This window comes from Emydura macquarii, unplaced genomic scaffold (assembly GCF_026122565.2).
Source record: "Emydura macquarii macquarii isolate MOO-44397 ecotype Brisbane River unplaced genomic scaffold, CSIRO-AGI_Emac_v2 contig_670, whole genome shotgun sequence".
NCBI classification, from domain to species: Eukaryota; Metazoa; Chordata; order Testudines; family Chelidae; genus Emydura; species Emydura macquarii.
The window spans coordinates 1,272,718-1,291,159 of record NW_027130807.1 but is presented as its reverse complement, the minus strand read 5'-3'; the positions used below and the strand labels follow the sequence as shown (position 1 = coordinate 1,291,159).

General features: G+C 55.2%; 2 protein-coding genes across 6 annotated transcripts; one reads left to right on the top strand and one right to left on the bottom strand.

Annotated features, from left to right (window-relative positions):
* Positions 1–479: 479 nt before the first annotated feature.
* PRPF19 (pre-mRNA processing factor 19) lies at positions 480–9,356 on the bottom strand. Its single transcript, XM_067541524.1, has 16 exons — positions 9,146–9,356; positions 7,713–7,862; positions 6,631–6,707; positions 6,269–6,410; positions 5,946–6,019; positions 5,789–5,851; positions 5,539–5,580; positions 5,186–5,260; positions 4,575–4,650; positions 4,176–4,285; positions 3,755–3,910; positions 3,541–3,610; positions 2,985–3,070; positions 2,022–2,192; positions 1,436–1,541; positions 480–1,219 (listed from the first exon to the last, which is right to left on the bottom strand). Exons 1-16 carry the CDS (start codon positions 9,162–9,164, stop codon positions 1,122–1,124), a joined length of 1,515 nt encoding a protein of 504 aa, XP_067397625.1. The 5' UTR covers positions 9,165–9,356; the 3' UTR covers positions 480–1,121.
* TMEM109 (transmembrane protein 109) lies at positions 7,253–17,239 on the top strand. 5 transcript variants are annotated; one of them, XM_067541528.1, is made up of 5 exons: positions 7,253–7,419; positions 8,829–8,921; positions 10,840–11,108; positions 14,193–14,295; positions 15,131–17,239. In XM_067541528.1, the coding sequence occupies exons 3-5, from the start codon at positions 10,872–10,874 to the stop codon at positions 15,517–15,519; spliced, it is 729 nt and encodes a 242-aa protein (XP_067397629.1). In that variant the 5' UTR covers positions 7,253–7,419; positions 8,829–8,921; positions 10,840–10,871; the 3' UTR covers positions 15,520–17,239. The 5 variants fall into 5 exon arrangements, with proteins under 5 accessions (XP_067397629.1, XP_067397631.1, XP_067397627.1 ...); XM_067541530.1 differs by lacking the exon at positions 8,829–8,921; XM_067541526.1 differs by lacking the exons at positions 7,253–7,419; positions 8,829–8,921 and adding an exon at positions 9,668–9,954.
* Positions 17,240–18,442: the final 1,203 nt, after the last annotated feature.

Sequence of the window (18,442 nt, the reverse complement as noted above, 5' to 3'; positions counted from 1 at the left end):
AACTGGCAGGAAGCCAATGGAGGGGTGGGCCTGCTACCTTTCCTGCACCAGCAAAGACTGAATGCACCAACAGGATAAGCTGGCTCACTCTCAGAGCCAGGCTGCGTATGAGGTGTGATGAGAGATGCAAGCCAGCATGCTACTTGGTGTGTTGCAGCTACAATTTGGACTATGGTCTATGCTTACAGGACTCTTGTTATGGTGTCTGTGCATGGGACTCTTGTAATAAATTCACCCTGCAAGGGTTATGCATACTTGGATATTCTTTGTCTATTTCTGGTGAATCTGAAGGGGAAACTGAAGCAGCTGCATTGGTTGTAGGCTCCAGGCAGAGCCCTCCCCCTTTGACAAATCCCTTTTAAACCCCACTAAAGTGGCCAATTTCATCTTTATTGTTCAAACTGCAACAAAACTGACTGCTGTGGATGTGTGAATTTCTGTGGGAGGCCTGATCGGATGGCCTACGGTCTACTGCCCTGTACCCCCAGCCCTGCTGTATGACCTCTGCCACGTTCATTTCCCTCACTGTAACATGGGGTTGCGATATTTCCTGTACCTACTTTGCAGAGGACGAGTGAGGATTCATATTCTAAAAGGGTTTGGAGATCACTAGCAGAGGGGTACATCAGAGCCTGTCTGTACAGGAAGCTACAGCCAGCCCAGTGCAACAGCTCACTGGGAGGAGGTACATGCAATTCCCACACCCTTAGATGGTTCAACATTCTTTATTTTTTTTTAATGAAAACTAGATAGCTGCTTACAAAAAAATGCACATTTCCCCATCCCCTGCTTCTCTCCCATATCTACCCCACCCCCTTCTTCCCTCATCCCCAGCCTCGCATTCACAGTTGTCCATCAGTGGATGGGTTTGGTTCCATTTCATTTGTTACAATCACAGAACAGAATCTAAGCTGGAAAGACAAACATGAAACTGGGAAACAAAACCACTGAGCACAGGGAAGGTGGCACCCTGGGTTGGCCTTCCCCTTCATCCTGATATCCCACAGTAAAGTAATGATAACCCCACCACTCATGTTTACCCCCTCCCCTTAGCCCTCCCCCAATAACCCCAACACTACAGGGAAGGCCACGCCCCATCCCCTATATCCTGAGAAAAGGGGCTACAGACTGTAGAACTTCAGGCTCCTGTCCATGCCTGTGGAAGCGATGAATTTAGCATGGTGGCCAAAGGCCACACCTGTAGTCAGGCCACTGTGCTCTGTAGGGAGAGACATGAGAGGTTGTTAGAGGAGAGACACCCGTGGTTCCTGTGCAACTCATCCTGCTGGATCTCCTTCCCCTCTTTTCCAGGGTCACCTAACACAGCGCATGCCATGGGAATGGGATCTCTGGGACATGGAGAGAGGAGCAGCTCGCTCACCCACTCTATGACTCCGGCACGGGCCCACTGGCTTCTCCCAGTTGAGAACCTCACCTGTGAAATGGAGGATCTCTGTCCACTGCTTGCAGATGTAGATCTGGACGTCGGTGCCGCCCAGGGCCAGGTAGGTGCCACTCTGGTCAAATATGAGGGACTTCACCTACAGAGAAGAGAGAGATCTGAGCCACAGGTACAACTCTGAGTCAGACGCAGGGGGTGCTCTCTCTCCTGCCCCAGGCTGCCAAGTGCAGGGGGCTCTTAAAGCTCCCCCCCGCGCACACACACACACCAGGCACCTGTTTCTCTGCAGGCAACCCTCTCCCTCCTGCACACTCACCTACCCCTACCAGACAGCCAGTTCCCAGAGGGAGACCCCTCTGCATATACCCACTCACCCACCTATCCTGGGCAGAGGGGAACCTCCCAACACGTGTACACACACACACACACACCGCCCCCTCCCCCCAAACCAAGCACTGGCTCCCTGTTGCAAGGAGAAGCCCAGTTAAACTAGGATGCACAACAAGGACCTGGAGGAAGAGTCAGCCCCAGGCCACACCCCTCAGCTGGATCATGTCGGGGGGGGGAGGGGGCATAGGTGCAGGGAGGGGGCTTAATAGAGCAGGAAGTTCACTGGCACCTCAAAGTTATTGTCCAGCTGCAGCGTCTTGAAGTTCTTGAGCTTGCGCAGATCCCAGAGTTTGACGGAGGAGTCATCAGCGGCCGTGGCCAGGTAGTAGCCATTCTCTGAGAACGCAATGCTGGTGATGGGACCGGAGTGCCCTGGGAAGTTGGCCACATTGGTGCGTTCCTGAGAGACAGACAGACAGTTGCTCATCGCTGGCAGAGAGGCATGGAGCCAAGCCTGGGCCAGCTGGTAGGCTGAATCTTCCCATGAAAAGAGCTTTGTCCAGGGGACAGAAGCCTTCTCCCGACCCCTTCGTGCTGTGATAGATTCCCACCTCCCACAACCAGACTCCGACTCCAATGTTAGAAAGCGACTCTTCCCTGGAGAGAGCACCCAGCTGTGGCATAGGCCCAAATTAGGACATCAGTGCGCACACTATCAGATAGGAGCCAGATTGGAAGATATGCGACATCCAAGCTCCACCCACCACCCACGCTCCACCTACTTAGCACATCAAAATGAGTAGATTGGGCAGCTCTCCATAGTAAGACCATCCCCCTCTCTTTTCCTGTGTGCATCAACCAGCACTGAACAGAGTTAATGCTGATTTACAGCAAGACTACCTTTCAAAGTTAATGTCACTGCAAGGAATGGGGCACTTCGCCCCCACTGGTTCAGGCTCTCTGCACACGCAGGCAGCCATTGCTGCATCACTTGCACGCCAGTCATGTGGAGCATGGTTGTGATGACAGGGTAAGAGCTAAAGACATTTTTCTTTAAATGAAAGCAGAGCTCCTAGCGTGCCAGAGAGGAGGCACTAGTCTGCCTGACAGCCCCATGCTCTAGAAAGTATATAGGGGCCAGGCCTCAGTCTGAGCACACCAGTGTGTGAGGTGCCAGTGTGTGAGATCCCAGCATCCTCCATCACCAGGCTTTGCAGCTGTCGGGCACACCCAGCCAGCCAGCCCACCCTACCTTCAAGTCCCAGATCTTGATTTGAGAGTCCATAGTCCCCGTCCCAAAAATGAGCCCATCAGGGTGGAACTGAGCACAGGTGAGAGCTGCAAAGACGGAGAGATTCAGGGAGACGTCTCACTTGGATAACAGAAGGGAACAGCAGAAAGCAAGGCCCCCTCCCAACCTTCCTCATAACAGGGATCCCAAAGACACGTGACACACAGAACACAACCCTTCCTGCAGCCTCTTTCCCCAGGAAGAATACGGAAAGATTATCTAGATGAAAATATTTTTCTAACATATAGTTTCTTTAAAAGGACCTGCTAAAATGTTACAGAAAGCTAGTTTACCTGATTTTGATGTTGGACTCCACTTAAACTGTACACAGGATTAACATACAGAGAGTAAGAACAACATGGAATCCAAGGTTAAGAGTGAACATGTTCTTTGGTCTATTTCTGAAACAGATGTTCTTAACAAGCTTCTCATCTTATGTTCTAGGAAATCGTCCAGCTAAAATGAAATCAAGCACACTGGCCTTGCAAGTCAGGGATCCCTGATACTCAACCCTTACCGCAGCCAGAGGTCTCATCCATGACCTTGGTGAGCACGCGGCCTGTCTGGATATCGGAGAAAGCCCAGTACTGAAAGAGAGGAACAAGGCATAAGCGCATCCGACAGCCACTAGCCCGCTCCTGCCTCCTGCCCACACCAGCTCGCTGATCACTGGGAGAAGTGAGCTCCAGCAATGTGGGGAAAGGTGGGATCGGGGGTGATCTGGGTCTCACCTGGTCATCAGAGGAGCTCAGGAGGTAGTCGCCTGTGGCGTGCAGACTCAGCCCCGTCACGGCACTCTCATGGGCCCGGACAACCTGCACGCAAGTGGCGCTTGGGACTGACCAGATCCGGATAGTGGCATCAGGAGAAGCTGAGAACACCAGCTCCTAGATGTGGGGAAGAGAACGTGCCTGTGGGTTAGAGCACCAGCACCGGGAGCGGCAAGAATGGGTTAATACTAAGGCATGAGATGGGCAGAAACCTTCACCTCACCATTCAAGGATCCTGAGGAGAATCCATTGTCGGAAGGGACCAGGCTGCTGCCCATCCACCTGGGACAGGGGCCTGGAGACCCCCGAGAGGCAGTCCCAGAATTCCTCCCCCAGCAGGGCATGGCTATAATGGAGATGGGGAGTTGGCCCTGCCCCTTACCTGGGAAGGATGGAACACAACACTGGTGACCTTCTTGGCGTGCCCTTTGAGAGTCGCCAGGATCTGCTCCGAGCTCTTGTCAAAGACAATGACATTTTTATCCGCCCCACCTGGAACACAAACAGATCGGTGAGGCCCAGAGCTATGCAGATAGAGACCCATCTCCCTCAACATCCACCACCCTGGAACTGAGAGGGACCCACAATCTCCAGGAGTTGGAAGGAGAGAGATCCTTACTGCCCTCCACCCCAGCCCACAGCTGGAAGACAGCTGTTCCCAGGAAGTAGCGAGACATTTGACTCATATCTCCACCCTTTGGCAAACCCCAGCAATGGGTCCTTGAGGCCACAATCCCAGCCAGCCCGATGGGAGAAACTGACACCGAGGTGGCTGCCTTACCAGTGAGGATCTTGTTCGTGTCGGAAGGACACAGGTCCAGAGCGAGGATCCCTGGGATGCTGGCACTGTGCAAGCCCTGTGCAAAGAGAAGGACGTCAGACAGAACCACCGCCAAGCAGGAAGAGCCCCTCAAGGCAGGGAGGAACCCTAACAAAGAGCTTTGGGTACAGACTCCATAACCAGGGCTCTCTGTTCCTGCCCAGATCTGCTCTGCACACTGCTATTTCCCCCCCAGTGCCTGCGAGCCAGCACCTGTTCAGCTCTGTCCATGAGCGGCAGTGCTGATGGCCAGCAACAATGGGAGAGGCAGGCAGGAGGCAGCTCAGGGTCCAGGTGATGCACCAGGGCGAACAGTCCACCTGCTGAGACGAGACTCCACAGCCTCAGCAGATCAAGAGGGAGAAGTGGGGACCATCCCCTAACAGCACAGCGCCCCCTGCTACCACGCTGGGGTGGGGACAAAGTGTTCCCAGGTTCTGAAGGGCAGCACAGTCCCATGTAGTTGCATAAGGAACTGTTCCATCAAGGGAAGGTCTGACTGAGCATTCACTGCTGTCACCAAGGTTTGAGGCCCCAAGTTAACCTTCAAGCCTCTGCATCAGAGCACTCACCACATGTGAGGCCACCTGCCGGTATTTGCTGAGCTCCTCCGGCTTCACCAGCTCCTCTGGAACCGTCTTACCTCTCTGCAGAAGGAAGAGCACCCAAAGAAAAATGACCATCCTCCTGGGAGAACACCCAGGCCCCTGCCTTTTCCCCATCCACTCGGCCATCCCCACCCCAAGAAGCAGAGAGATCATCCACCTAAAAGACACGTTCCCCTTGCAGAGACCTCAAAAACAGCTTATCTCACCTCCCTCCTTCTTTACCCCGATACAATGGAGAGCCCCTTCCCACCTCAGGGCCCCTCAGATCCTGTGCCCCACTGCAGGGAAAGAAGGGGATCTGGGGAGCAAGCACTCACCTTCTTACGCTCCGTGGTTAGCACTGTGGCTTTGTCTTGAAGCTGGAAAACAAGCGTGAGAACTGAGGACTTGTGACACTAACAGCAGGAAGACCGGCACAGGAGGGCAGGTACCTGACTGCCGGCATCATGCAGGCACCAGGGCACAAAAGGTGGGGAAGGGAGATGGAAAAGGAGAGACTGCATAGGGAGCAAGGATGTTGGTAAGAGAACGGAGCTAAGGGTAAATCTGGGATGGTTGACTCCTTACCTTCTGGATAATCTCGGGGGTCATGCCCGCCAGCTCTCCCAGATCCATCGGCTCGCCAGCACCCTGGATTGGAGAAAGAAGGGGCCTGTGAGTCCAGCAGGAGAAGAGAGGGCACAGTCAGGAGACACACAGAGAGAGTTATGCAGGAGGGACTCACCGTGATGTTGGGCTGGGAAGATGGCACGGCCTGGGGAACGATGAGGCCAGCCTGAGGTTTTAGAGTCGCCAACGCTGCAGAGACACAAACAGCGGCTCGATGGGTTAAAATAGGAGCCAACTGCAGGCTCATGGGAGCGGCACGGAGTCTTTGTTACAGCTACCTTTTCTCATCAGCACCAACACCTGCCTGCTCCAGAGGCGCAAGCTCCACCCCACTGCCTGCTCCCAGGGCATTAGTCAGAATCCCTCCTGGACTGACTGTCCCCGTGGTACTGCAGCCTTGTCCCATCAGTCTTCTCCCTCTCCCCTCCCCCGATTTACCTTCTCTGGCAGCGGTGACCTCTTTGGTGAGACGGGCGATGACGCGGCAGGCGGCGTCATGCTGGTACAGCGCGTGCGATAGCTCCTGGCGGGTGGTCTGCAGCTGCTGGCGGAGCGTGAAGCTGTGCAGCATGACGGCGTCCTGAGGTAGACACCGCAGCGTGAGTGAACCAGCCAGGGCTCAATACTCCACCCACCCCAGATCAGCAAGCTCCACCCACCTGGGTAGGTAGAGCGGATGGCTCCTCCCAACCAAACTTAGCAAGGAAAGAGGGTGGGTCCTCCCATCCACTCGGAGTAGAACCGTGTTCCCTCCGCTGCCCCAGCACCCACCCCAACACTGTCCCCGTGATGGCACTTACCCACTCATCCTGAAGGGCTTTCAGAATGGCCGGGATGCTGGTGGCTGATGGTGGCTTGGGCCGGATTGGGTGGGCAACTGTGAATGAGACACACAGGGGCGTGTTAGCCTCAGCAGCAAGAATTAATCCCCTTCCCTGTCTCCTGTATCTCTACTTCTCCCCCGCCCCAGTGCCCCTCTAACACACCTGCTCGCCCACCCCTTTATCCAGATCCATTTGCACCCTCACTTCACCCTCTGCTTTATGACAACATCTGAAGAGTCCCATGAAAATGAGGCTGTTAGTGGATCTCTGCAGTCACCTTTCTGGGTCACACAGCATCTAGGATGGTGTCTCGCCTCCTACCATGCCAGATCAGGCTAGTGGCCCAGCTACCCCAGTAGCCTGCCTAGGATGGTGGCCAGTATCAGGTATGGCAGAGACCCCAACAATGCATCTCTTGTGAGAGTGTGAACTGTCAATTGAAAAAGGACGAGGAGGGGGAGGGGAGAAGAGAAAAACAGAAATCCACAAGCTGCTGACTCCATTTAACCAGTTTTCTCAGAGGCTGCTGGGAGTGGGAGGAGTCTGGGCCTATATAAGCCACAAATGCAGCTCATTTTAACAGCAGAGAGGAAGAAGAGGCAGTATTCAAGAGGACTGGGAGGATGAAGAAATATCAAAAGAAAAAACAATTGCAGGAAGGGGCCAGAAGAGAGCTAAACTTCTTGGGGGAAAGGTACAGAGTTTGGTGAGAGTGAGACACCCAGTGGGCCTGCCTCCCTAGGAAACTTTGGATTTACCTGAGAGGTAAGAGGACTATGGGGAGGGAAATGCTAAAGATTTTGGGTGTAGGTGATGATAAACTGAACACTGATTCACCCCTTTTATAAGAGTTCCTATATTCTCTTGGTATCCTTTCTTCCCTAACCCTTTTTGTGGTTGTCAGACCATCCTGGCCCACCAGGCAATTGCCTGGTGACACTTGGAGCTGTGGGAGCTAGGGCTTAGCTAGAAGGCCAAGTCAGGGTAGTGATCATCTGCCCAATTTCCTGAGAATCCACTAGTTCCCCTCTTTAGCTCTGCTCCCCTTTACTTGATACCTTTGATGTCAATCAGCTGCTCTTCAGACAGTGGCTGGTTGTTCACTGGGTCGGTCCCATTCTCCGCAATGTACTTTTCAATCAGCCTTCGCTCATAGACATGGTTTGAGACTGGAGACACGCAGGGGTGCTCTGGCACCTCATTTGAGACTGCAAAGAGGCAATGACTGCAGGGGTTACAACGACTGAGTGCCTAAATCTCCACCCGCACCCCCTGCTTACCAAAGCATTTCAGTGGAGGACAGAGAAGCCGCAGGACAAATGTAACAAAACCCAGACACAGATCAATCTTTCCCACAGCCTCTGCACAACAAGCATTGTTGCCACATTTTCCGTGCTCTTTTTATATGTACATTATAGCTCTCTTTATTTTTACTGCCTTATGCCTCTCTGCTCAGTCCTCCTTCCCCAGATCTTCATTCTAACAAGACAGTCTGTGTACTACACATTTGCCTTTCAACCAGCAGCTCAGCTTTCCTCCGGGACCGTTCAGGCAATTAACGATGAATCTAACTTCACTATAAAGGCCAGGGTTATTCTGCTGTGCTGTCATCTGTAGCGTAGGCGGCAAAAGCATAGCTTGCTTTATACCTCACAAGCTGTCAGATGAGCACCGACCTAATGCTACACTTGTACAGAAAAAAATGCGAGAAACACTCCAAGGCTTAATTGTTATGGAGCATAAGGGAAAGGAGCGACCGCACAAAGCTTTGAGCTCCTTTCCACATGGGCTGGTAGGAGCACGGCACATCTGAAAACGGTGCATGCAGTTTTCCACCCAAACATCTAAAAAGCATTTTTCCTGATATTTCAGCTCCAGCCATTCTCTGTCCCGCCCCTTTATTTACTTCGCAGGGCAGTGACTGAGTGGGTAAGATGCTCAGCTACACCCCTGCAGGTCGTGGGTTCGAGTCACACTTGATCCCACGCCTCCAATTCACCCAGCTGCAAAAAGGGCCCCGATCCCTCAGTTGAGGGCAGTCCAAGGCGGTCGGGCACCAGCGCTGTGTGGGCTCTAAAGCTCCCTGGCCCTAACCGTGGCAGCCCGGGGGCTCGTTGTCTGTTCTTCCACTTTCCCCAGCCTAGAGGCTGTAAAAGCAGTGCTTCCTTTCCCAGGCACCGGAGAGGGTCGGCGGGGGAGCGACTCGTCCCCGCGCAGCGGGCCGGTGGGCAAAGGGCAGAAGCGGCGATGGAGAGGGGCGGATGCAGGTGCGGACTCGGGGGCGGGGGGGTCACTGGCTTTGCAGAGCCGGGCTCGAGGCCCCCGAGCGGGCGGCACGTTGGAGGGGGGCGGGGCGGGTTTTAGTCTCCTCTGGGCTCCTCGCGCTGGGCAGCGGCCCCCGACCCGGAGGGGGGAGCGCGGGGCCCCCAGGGAGCCCGGCGGGGGTGTCAGCCCCTCCCCCCCGCAGACCCCGGCCCGGCCCGTCACTCACTCGAGCAGATCAGGGACATGGCGGCGCCTCCTCAGCACGGGACGGGTCCGGGTTCTGCTTCCGGGTCACTCACGGCCGCCGCTTCCGGGGGGGGGGCTCGCTGCGTCCCGCCCGACAGGAGGCCGGTCCCGCGCGCGTCCCTCCACTCGCTCACGCGGGCACCCGGCGGCAGCAACGCGCGCGCGCGGCAGAACTGTCCGGACTAGAGGAGTCCCGCCCCCCCCGCCGGAAACGGAACGTGAATCCCGGCATGCCCCGGGGCCGCCTCGCCGCGCGGATCGGGAACTTCCGGATGCCGCTCGGGAATTTCCGGGGGGGTGGGTGGGAGGAGAGACGCTCCCTGGCTGGAACTGCCGCTCCCGGCATGCCCCTCTTCGTGGAGACTACAATTCCCAGAATGCACTGGGCGAACCCCCCTTCCTCGCGCGGGACTATAATTCCTAGAATGCAGGGCGCGCGCGCGCCCCCCCCCCCCCCCCCCCCATGAGTACAAGTCCCAGTGTGCAGCGCCGAGCCCGGCCCTGGTGCCGGATCCGGATCTGAATTTTGCTCCCCCTCCCAGCAGCATTCCGGGGGCGGGGCTCATCCCTGCTCTCTCTCCTCCCACCCCGCCCCACGAGGCGCTCAGACGGGCCCAGCCCAGGCTGCTCTGTCCCCATTGGGTGAGCCGCTTTCCCGGGGCACTGGTGGCGCGGGACGTCCCCGGGGCTGGTGGAGCCTGGCAGCTGGCAGTGATCGGTGTCAAGCCCGGAGCAGCCACGAGGCTTGAGACTCTCGCTCCCACCGGGGTCCGTGTCGCAGCTTTCAAGGTGCTTTGCGGACTCCGCTGTCGCCTGGAAGGCAGCCCCCTCCCTCCCCGGGGTGGCACCTGGTCTGGGCTAGCAGCAGCTGAGTAACAGCAGGTAGGAGGGGGCCAGTCTCTCTGCCCCAGCGGCACAGGGGAGCTTAGGCTAGCTACAGGCAGTAATCGGAGCCAGATTGCCCATCCTCCTGAGAAGTGCCCTGGGCCACCCTCGCTGCTTTCCTCTCGTGGTGGGCTCCCCCTCGGACTTCACAATAAGCTGCTACGTGGGGGCTTGGCATCGGGTCAGGAAGGGGGCAGCTGCCAGGGTTTAGCTTCCCAAAGATGGCACCTCGAGCTGCTGAATCAGTGCTGACCCCAATGCAGAGAGATTAGAGAACCGCGTTGGAGCTGGTCTGCACTACCCAGCTGTTCTTTCAATCTCTCCCATCCAAGTACTGAGCTACTCTACTGGGTCAACTTGCTCAGCGAGAATGGGTGCAGGCTTGACCTTTGACCTCTCATTCCCACATGCCATGAGTGCTTGGGGTCCAGAGGGTGGGATTTTGGTGTTGAATGACTCTCTCTGATTGGCTTGATCCCCTGACAGCATAATCAAAGCTCACTGGCTGAGACCTGAATCACCCCTTCACTTTCCTTTGCCTTCTCCAGGCTATGCAGCTCACAGGGGAGTGAGTGAGGGGCTGGGCAGAGGTCACAAAAACAATAAGTGGGGAGTGGTAAGTGATTGATACTCACTAAACGGAGAGATTGTGATTTCCCTGGTGTCGCTAAGATACTAGTCGCCTGGTTGGCATTCCTGACATTGCTGTGCTGGCCTGCAGACTCCCAGGGATCCTATAACCTCATTATGATCTGTGCCTTTAGCCATCTCTCTCATTTCTCTTGGCAGAGATTCCTGGAGCAAAGAGGAGAGCCGGAGAGATGACTGGGTGGGATCCTAGTTTCTGGTGCTGCCGCCAGGCCCTGCTCCAACCAGCCGTGGCTATCCTGATGTCAGTTGCTTTCCTTCATGTGTCTGTGGCCAGCACTCAACACTATCGTGGGGAATCCTGGAGCGAGGCGGCTGGCCATGCTGACTTCCTGTCGCAGCTGGCTCAGGGTGTGAGGGAGACCCTGGAGGAATGGATTGGCCAAGAGACACTTCAGCTAGTGATAGAGGTAAGGCTGGAATCCTAGCTTAGTCAGGAAATGAGGTGGGGGTGCCATGTATTTGTGCAGGGTGCTTGACTACTCTCTAGGATCAAGGTCCACCTCCTCTGTCAGTTCAATTGAAATAACTTTATAAGCACTGCTAGAGCTGTCAGAAGAGGCCTGTGTAGGGAGGCAGCATAGTCTAGTGCGGAGGTCCCCAAACTGGGGGGTGCGCCCCACTAGGGGGGTGTGGTGGAACCTCCAGGGGGCATGGCAGGGCCTGGGCCAGCCCCAGTGGGGGTGAAGAGGAAGCATCACCCAGCCCCACTCTACCCCCATCTCTGCTCCAGCCCCGCCCCCTGGCTGCAGCCCTGGCCGTGGACCGTGCGGGCAGGAGCCAGGGATAGAACAGCCACTGGACCTCAGGAGGCCAGCGTTCTATTCCCAGCTGTGCAGGGTGACCACGTGCCTCAGTTTCCCCATCTATAACACGAGGCAAATGATACATAAAGTGTTCTAAGAAGTAGTGATGACAAGCAAAAGTTAAGAGCTAGGTGGTGGTAACTTTATTTTATTATATGCATTAGGCTAAATAACTGGGACAATACATTTCCAATGCAGCCTCTATTAGCTAATCCTAGCTTACCCAGACTTCTTGCTCTGGAAATGGATATGTTCCTCATGGATTTCAGACCAGGGACATTTAGATCAACTCCATCATCTGCTCTGACAGAAGGCAGCGTGTGCCAAAGTTTTGGGTCTGTCATTAGAGACATAGGTTCTATTCCTAGCTCTTCTGGCTGCAGCCCCCTGCAACCTCTTACTTATCTGGTCTGTAAAGTGACAGTTGAGTCCCATGAGGTAGGAGGTGTGAGACCTTGATGTATTAAGGGTTGTAAGTGCACAGAAATAGTAAGAGCAGAAGGATGGTCCAGTGGTTAGGGCACTAGCCTGAGAGTGGGGGGACCTGAATTGAATTCCCTACTCTATCCTAGCTTTCCTGGGTGACCTTGGTCAAGTCCCTTAGCCTCTCTGTGTCTCAGTTCCCCATCAGTAAAAGGGAGACAAGAGCCCTGCTCTGTCTGTGTTGCAAGGATAAATACATTAAAGACTGTGAGGTGCTCAGGTACTATGGTAGTGGGGACTGTAAAGTATGTTAGATAGAAGTAGCCACAGTTTGTTTGAGGTTTTTGGGGTTTTTTTCCTTCTGGGGTGATGGAGCCTGCTGACTGGTTCAGCAGCACCTAGAGCATAAAGTCTTACCAAGTGAGTGAGATTTCAGCACCCAGGCCGACTTGTGCCTGGGGAAACTGGCTGTGTCTCTGTCACGAGGGGAACCAGCCAGCCAGCTTTGAAACTAGCAGCATTGGCACCCTGTTAGCTGAAGGTTTGGGATATGTTCACTAAATGCTCAGGCCTCTTGTTGCATATGTTATCTTCGATGTTGGAGTGAAGTGGAGCCTGTCTGCTCTCGGCTGGATTGCAACCAGGATGGATACAAATTTGTGGGTATTTTTTGTTTTGTTTTTTAAATTTAAAAAAACCATCATCTAAATAATCAGTTTATTTTTTAAAATGAAATCCTGAATTTCATACAAAATGTGTTAAGGCCTAAATTTACAGTAATATCTGATGTTTTTATTTAAATGTTCCATGTGCTGAATCTCTGGGCCTCTATCAAAAACTTTGAGTTAAAGTCTGCTTTTCTAGATAAAGAAAGAATTGGGGGGAAAATATCTCTCTTTGGAGGTCACGCTTTCTACATATGGCACAACAGGTCATGTGCTGTATTAAAGGGGGGCCATGGGAGCTGTGCTACTGGGTGCAAGAGCCTGGTCTAGTCATCATGGGCTTCTGACTCTAGGAGCCACAGCTGTGCAACTTAGGCAGCAAAAAGATGTATAAAATCTAGTGTAAAGGCTCTATTCAATTGTAAATCAACATGTTCTAAGGTTAGATTGACCAACGAGAACACACTTTTCTTTACAAAATAACCAAAGTACAAATGGAACTGCTAATTAAAATCAAGGCTTTCCCCTTGGTGATTTAAATCTCTGACTTAAATTGCCTTGGTTTAAATCTATCCACCTTGATTGCAGCCAAACTGAGCTTGGCAGCAGGCCCAGGGGGTGGTGGGAAAGGGGACCCCACACCACCTTTGTGGTTTTCCTATAATGAGGCTATCTCAGCCCCTGGTGAAGTTAGAGCAGCTTCAGGGGCTGCCCACGACCCCAAGAGGCTACCCTCACCATTAGGAATAGCCAGAGCATGGTGACACTTGGGCCATGCCACCCCTGCCCCTTACCACTGTTGGTGTAAAGCTAGCTTTAGGGTCTCCAGAGACTCTTCCTGTGCCAGGGGAATTCCCCAAGTCCCTTCCAGCTCTACGTATCGATGATCTTGGAGGCAAGGGAGTGGGCAGATCTGAAAGGCAGCCATATCTCTAGCCCGGCCCTAAGCCAGTGTGGAGGAAGGAATAGCTTTTGTTCTCCCCACCCACACACCCTTAGATTTCCTCTCTTACAGCTGGGCAGCTGAGCTCTGCAGTGATGCAGTGACTTGCGGGTCACACGGAGGGTCTGCGGCAGAGCTGGAATGAGTCCTAAGCCAGCACTTTACCCATAGCCCAGCCCTCCCTCCTTCCTTTGCAACAGCAGAGAGGGACCCACTGGGGCTTTTCTGCTTCCTCTGGCTTCTGCACAAGACAGGCAATGGCAAGGTCTCCCTTTTGCCCTGGATTGGAGTGGGGCGCAGCAGGGGCACAAGGCTTCCTATAGGAGGCTGCTTGGACAAATCTCCTATGCCAGGTGCTGCTCCCCTTACTGGCAAGGAAGGCTGTACCCACCCAGCCAGGCACTAGCGCCTGTTCGGACCCTCGTGTGGATTCACCTGCCTGATGAGTCCTCATCTGCCCAGCCAGCGAATTGGCACTTGGCCCAAGTCAGGGAGGAGGCTCTGTCCCCGTGCTTCTAGTAGATGCAAAGGAGTGAGGTGCTCCCCCGGCTCTTCCCTTACTTTCCCACCTGGCCCTGTCTCCTCTTTCCCCCTCGGGTATCTCCGAGCCGAGAGGGGGAGACTGAGAAAGCTGCTCTCTCTTGCTGTCTGCTGCAGAACGTCTCTGCCGCATTCTGGATTGTGTCCTCCGGCATCTCGGCAGGTCTGATCACCCTGTCCGGAATCGCAGGCCAGATCCTAAGTGCCTTCGGTGTGAATGGTAAGTTGTTTGTTATTTGCCAGTGTCACCTACAGACCCCAGCTGAGATCAGGGCCCTGTTGTGCCCGGTGCTGCACAGACACGCAGCAAGAGACAGCCCCTACCCCAAAGAGTTTACAGTCTAAATAGACAAAGGGTGGGAGGGGAAACCGAGGCACAAAGAGGGTGAGGAAGTTGCCCAAGGTCACCCAGCGTGCCAGTGGCAGAGCTGGGAATAAAACCCAGGTCTCCTGCTGTTTGACACTGCCTTTCTGGGCAATCAGGGCGTGTTCCTCACCTGCATGCGGTGGAGGAGAGCGGCTGTTTCTGATTCACCCACCTACCCACACCCAGAAGGGAGGATCAGGTGTTTCATCCCCATCTCTCACAGGTGCACGAAGGACCCAAGCCTGCCCTCCATAGCAAAGAGGGGTGCTTCCAACGTGCACTCTGTGCCTGTGCCACTGCAGGGGTAAACCCCACCACCTCTCCCAGGAAGGCCTTTGCCAGCCCTTTTTGGGGAAGGGCATTATGCTTCTTCCTTTCCAGCACTTTATGGGTTAAAAATGATCACTTCCCCCCCACCCCACCCCACCCCCCCAAAAAAAGAGGAGCCTCCCAGTCTGGTGGTGAGGGATTGTGTCTCAAGGAGATCTCTTTCCAGCACAGAAGAGATAACTCCTGCAACCACCACCCCTTTCCCCATCAGGGCTTTCTCTCCATGAGCAGCCTGTCCCAGTCCCACAGGGATGGGGATCCTCCTGCCAGCACATGGGGGTTACCCCAGCCCTATAGGGGGGTCAGCGCAGCATCAGGTCTCCCATGTGTCTAACCACTTTCCTCCTTCCCTTTCCAGGGGATCAAGTGCTCCAGCTCCTGAAGCTGGGCCCCGCCCAGGTACAGACCCTGCTGCTGTGGGGCCTGGCCACTGTGGTTGGCTATTGGCTGCTCTCGCAGCTGCTGGGCCTGGTGCTGTCCATCCTGGGGCACGTCATGTGGTGGTTGAAGGTGGCGTTCTTCCTGGGCTGCTTCCTGTTGATCATCTCCGCCGTGCCCAACCCCTCGACGCAGGCCCTGCTGCTGCTGTGCCTGCTCACCCTGTACGCCCTGCTGGGGCAGCTGAGCGGGGCGCGCCGCTCTGGGAACCAGCTGGAGGCCAAGGTGCGCAACCTGGAGTGGCAGGTGGAGGAGCTGCGGCGCCGGCAGAGGCGGCTGTCCCCCAGGAACCTGGAGCAGGACGATTAAGGGGTGGGGGGTGGCCCCTCCCACCCACCACACTACAGACTCTCACAGCCGCCCTGGCCCTCTGAACGTGCTCAGGGGGCCTGTCTGCTCATGGGTGCTCACAGCCCCTCCACTCTCTGCATGCTCCTACGCCCCACACACCCCATGGCCCTTCTCAGGCCCCTCCGCTCAGTGCATACTGACAGACCGCACCCAGTTCAGGGACTCTGACAGGCCCCGCCCCTCCCCCACACTAATTTACACACACTCCCATTGCCAAAAGCATTTGCAGGCCCCCCCACGCCCACCCCAAAGACAATCAAAGCCCATAGGGAACTCTCTGGGGTGGGGACTGAATTTGTGGGAGAGGGTGCCGTTTCCCCAGTCCCATGGGCGGGGGTGCTCCTTCAGCTGCCCACCCCTGCCATCTCCCATAGGCTTGCTGCCGTGGAGCTCATCAGGCTGGGACTTAAAGGGGCCGTTTTGATGTTGGTGAAGGCTGGGACCAAGCGGGGGTTTGGTCTCAGGTGCTAAAATGCTGAATTCTGCCTCTTTCTAGTTCCCTGCTGTCTCCCTCTTGTCCCTTTCCCTGGCTGCCTTACAGCTGCCGCTGGGACTCCTGGCACTTCCGTCCACTTCTGTCCCCACTTCTCCTCTTCACCTCTGCCTCATCCTTTTCCCCACCCCCTAACCTAGCCCCAGACCAGCCTCTCTAAGAAGGCTGCATCCTAAAGCCTTGATTCGCAGAGGTGCTGAGCTCTTGCTGCTCCCATGGACTTCGGCTGGAGCTGGGGGTTGCTTAGTGCTTTTGGAAATCGGGTGCTGGATGGATAAACTGGGTTGGGCGTGGGAGCAGGGGGCACCGTATCCCATTGCAGCAGGGAGTAATGTCCGGTGGGGGATTTCTGGCTGGGGAGGACGTGTACAAGGGGAGGGTTTCCTCAAGTGCCTTAATCCAAGTCAATGGTGCCTTCTTATGCGAAGAGCGGACAGTGTTTGGTGGGAGGGGAACTTGGGGGTGGGTGGGAAATGTGTATGCGAAGATGTTTACAGATCCTTTTTAAGAAACCCACCAACACTGTCCAAGCCAAAGACACACAGTATATGGGAAAGGGCTCCCTTGAAATTCCCCAGAGGAGAAATCCCTCCTATTCTTGTCATAGCCGATGAGGGAGTTGTCTCTTGGTGCCATGTCAAGCATGGCAGGCAGCCTTCATTTTCATCTGCCCTGGGATCCTGGAATGGGCCGCAGTTAATCAGAAAGGAGGGGTACATAGCAACTCCTGCTCATCCTCCCACGTGCTGCTGGAGTACATCTACACTTGGAGCAAGGGGTGTGATTCCCAGCTCGCGTAGATACTTGTCTCGCTCTCAGTCAGCTAGCGTGTAGACAGCCAGGTCAAGTACAAACTCTCCTGCAGCCTGTGGGTACAGTCAGCACGGCTAGCCCGTGTCGCCACTCTCTGCTGCTGTCTTTAGTGCACTAGCTCCCTGAGAAGTAGGGTGAGCATCTCTGTGAGCTGAGGGGATTTGCAGCCTGTCCTGTCATGACTGTGACGAGCTCAGCTGTTCTCTCCTTGCCCTGCCAGTTAGGGGCTGGAGAGGAGGCCAGTGGGGCTGGTGCTTGGACTGGCAACCGTCAGCTGACAACACATGCCCAATTTGTGTTTTGAAAGTTGTTGATTTTAAACAAACAGGACGTTTTGTTACCAGGTTACCAAATAAAATCTATTTAACCACGCTCTCTCTGGAAAGTTTGGGTTTCTTTCTTCCTCCATTCCCAGCAGAAGGTGCTGCAGGGAATGACAGAGCACCTGGGTATAAGGTGCCCCAGTCCCAATCTTTCCCAGCACAGGGTGCTGTAGGAATAGGGCACAGGGGCACTGACTGTGGGATGAACTCTGGGCTACTCCACTCCCAGCCTCTGCCAGCAGGAGGCGCTGTGGGGAGCAGGGCAGCAGCAGTGGGGGAAAATAGAGCTGTAGAGAGCATGGTGCCCTGGCTGTTGGGGGATGGATGGTGCAGCAGGACTGGCTGCTAAGCGAGGACAGCTGCCGAAAGCCTTGGGGGAGCTAGCCTTTGCCAACGCCCTGGCTAAGCCCTTGCCTCTCCTCTTTGTGCCCAGCTGTCAGGAATGGGATTCCCGGCACTTCTCATCTTACAGTCTGGAGTTTTGGGCAAGGAGCCCTGGTGTCTTGGGCGGGATTAATGTCCCCAAAGCTGCCTGTGCTCATCACTCACCGCCTGCAGCCCCCAGAAACCCCGGAGATGAACAGGGCTGTGAAGCGGGATTGGGGAGAGGGGTGTACTGCTATTCACCCCGCTTGGTAGGAGAAGGGTCTGTTCCCTTGCTGGGTCCCAGTGTGCCAGGTTACCGTCCCCCGGGGCCAGGGAATGGGAGTGCAGGACATGCCATGGTGGAGTGGGAGTACCATCCAGGAAGGGATGTGAGAAGGGGCTGGAGCCCCACAGCTCTCCCCCTCTTTGGGTGTGAATGGAGGGCTGGGGAACAGCCCTTGGAGCTGGGACAGCCTGGCAGCCATGTGGGACCCCATTCTTCACCCCTGCAGGCTGGTCAGCACCTCTCAATCAATTCCCTGCCACAGCAGAGGTCTCTGGCATTGGTGCACTTCGCTCCCTCCTGGTCTCTGCCTTTGGTGCACACGGACTGTGTCTCGTGCAGCCTGTAATACTTTGGTCTAATTTTGGTGGTTGAGTTTAACGTGTGGATGGAGGTGGTGGCCTGGGGTGTGCGGGAGGAGCTGATCTGCTGGGCCTTTCTGGCCTTAAACTCTGTGACTCTAGTAGCCCCACTCCTGGCCCAGGCCCCCATTATGCCAGGTGCTGTACAGTTACAGACCAGAAAGGCGTGGGGTGCTGGGGGCTGCGTCTGGCTAAGGCGGCTCCAGATCTCAAAGCTGCAATGTCTGGGCTCAGTATCGCC

What these genes read in the sequence shown, in the direction of transcription:
- PRPF19 (XM_067541524.1), bottom strand. An exon ending in GCAGCTGATTGACATCAAAG is followed by an intron (nt 6,708 to 7,712) that starts GTATCAAGTAAA and finishes TCTCATTCACAG; the next exon opens with TTGCCCACCCAATCCGGCCC. An exon ending in CCCCCGAGATTATCCAGAAG is followed by an intron (nt 5,581 to 5,788) that starts GTAAGGAGTCAA and finishes CTTGTTTTCCAG; the next exon opens with CTTCAAGACAAAGCCACAGT.
- TMEM109 (XM_067541530.1), top strand. Translation starts at nt 10,872, where the DNA reads ATGACTGGGTGGGATCCTAGTTTCTGGTGCTGCCGCCAGGCCCTGCTC. An exon ending in CACTTCAGCTAGTGATAGAG is followed by an intron (nt 11,109 to 14,192) that starts GTAAGGCTGGAA and finishes TGTCTGCTGCAG; the next exon opens with AACGTCTCTGCCGCATTCTG. An exon ending in AAGTGCCTTCGGTGTGAATG is followed by an intron (nt 14,296 to 15,130) that starts GTAAGTTGTTTG and finishes TTCCCTTTCCAG; the next exon opens with GGGATCAAGTGCTCCAGCTC.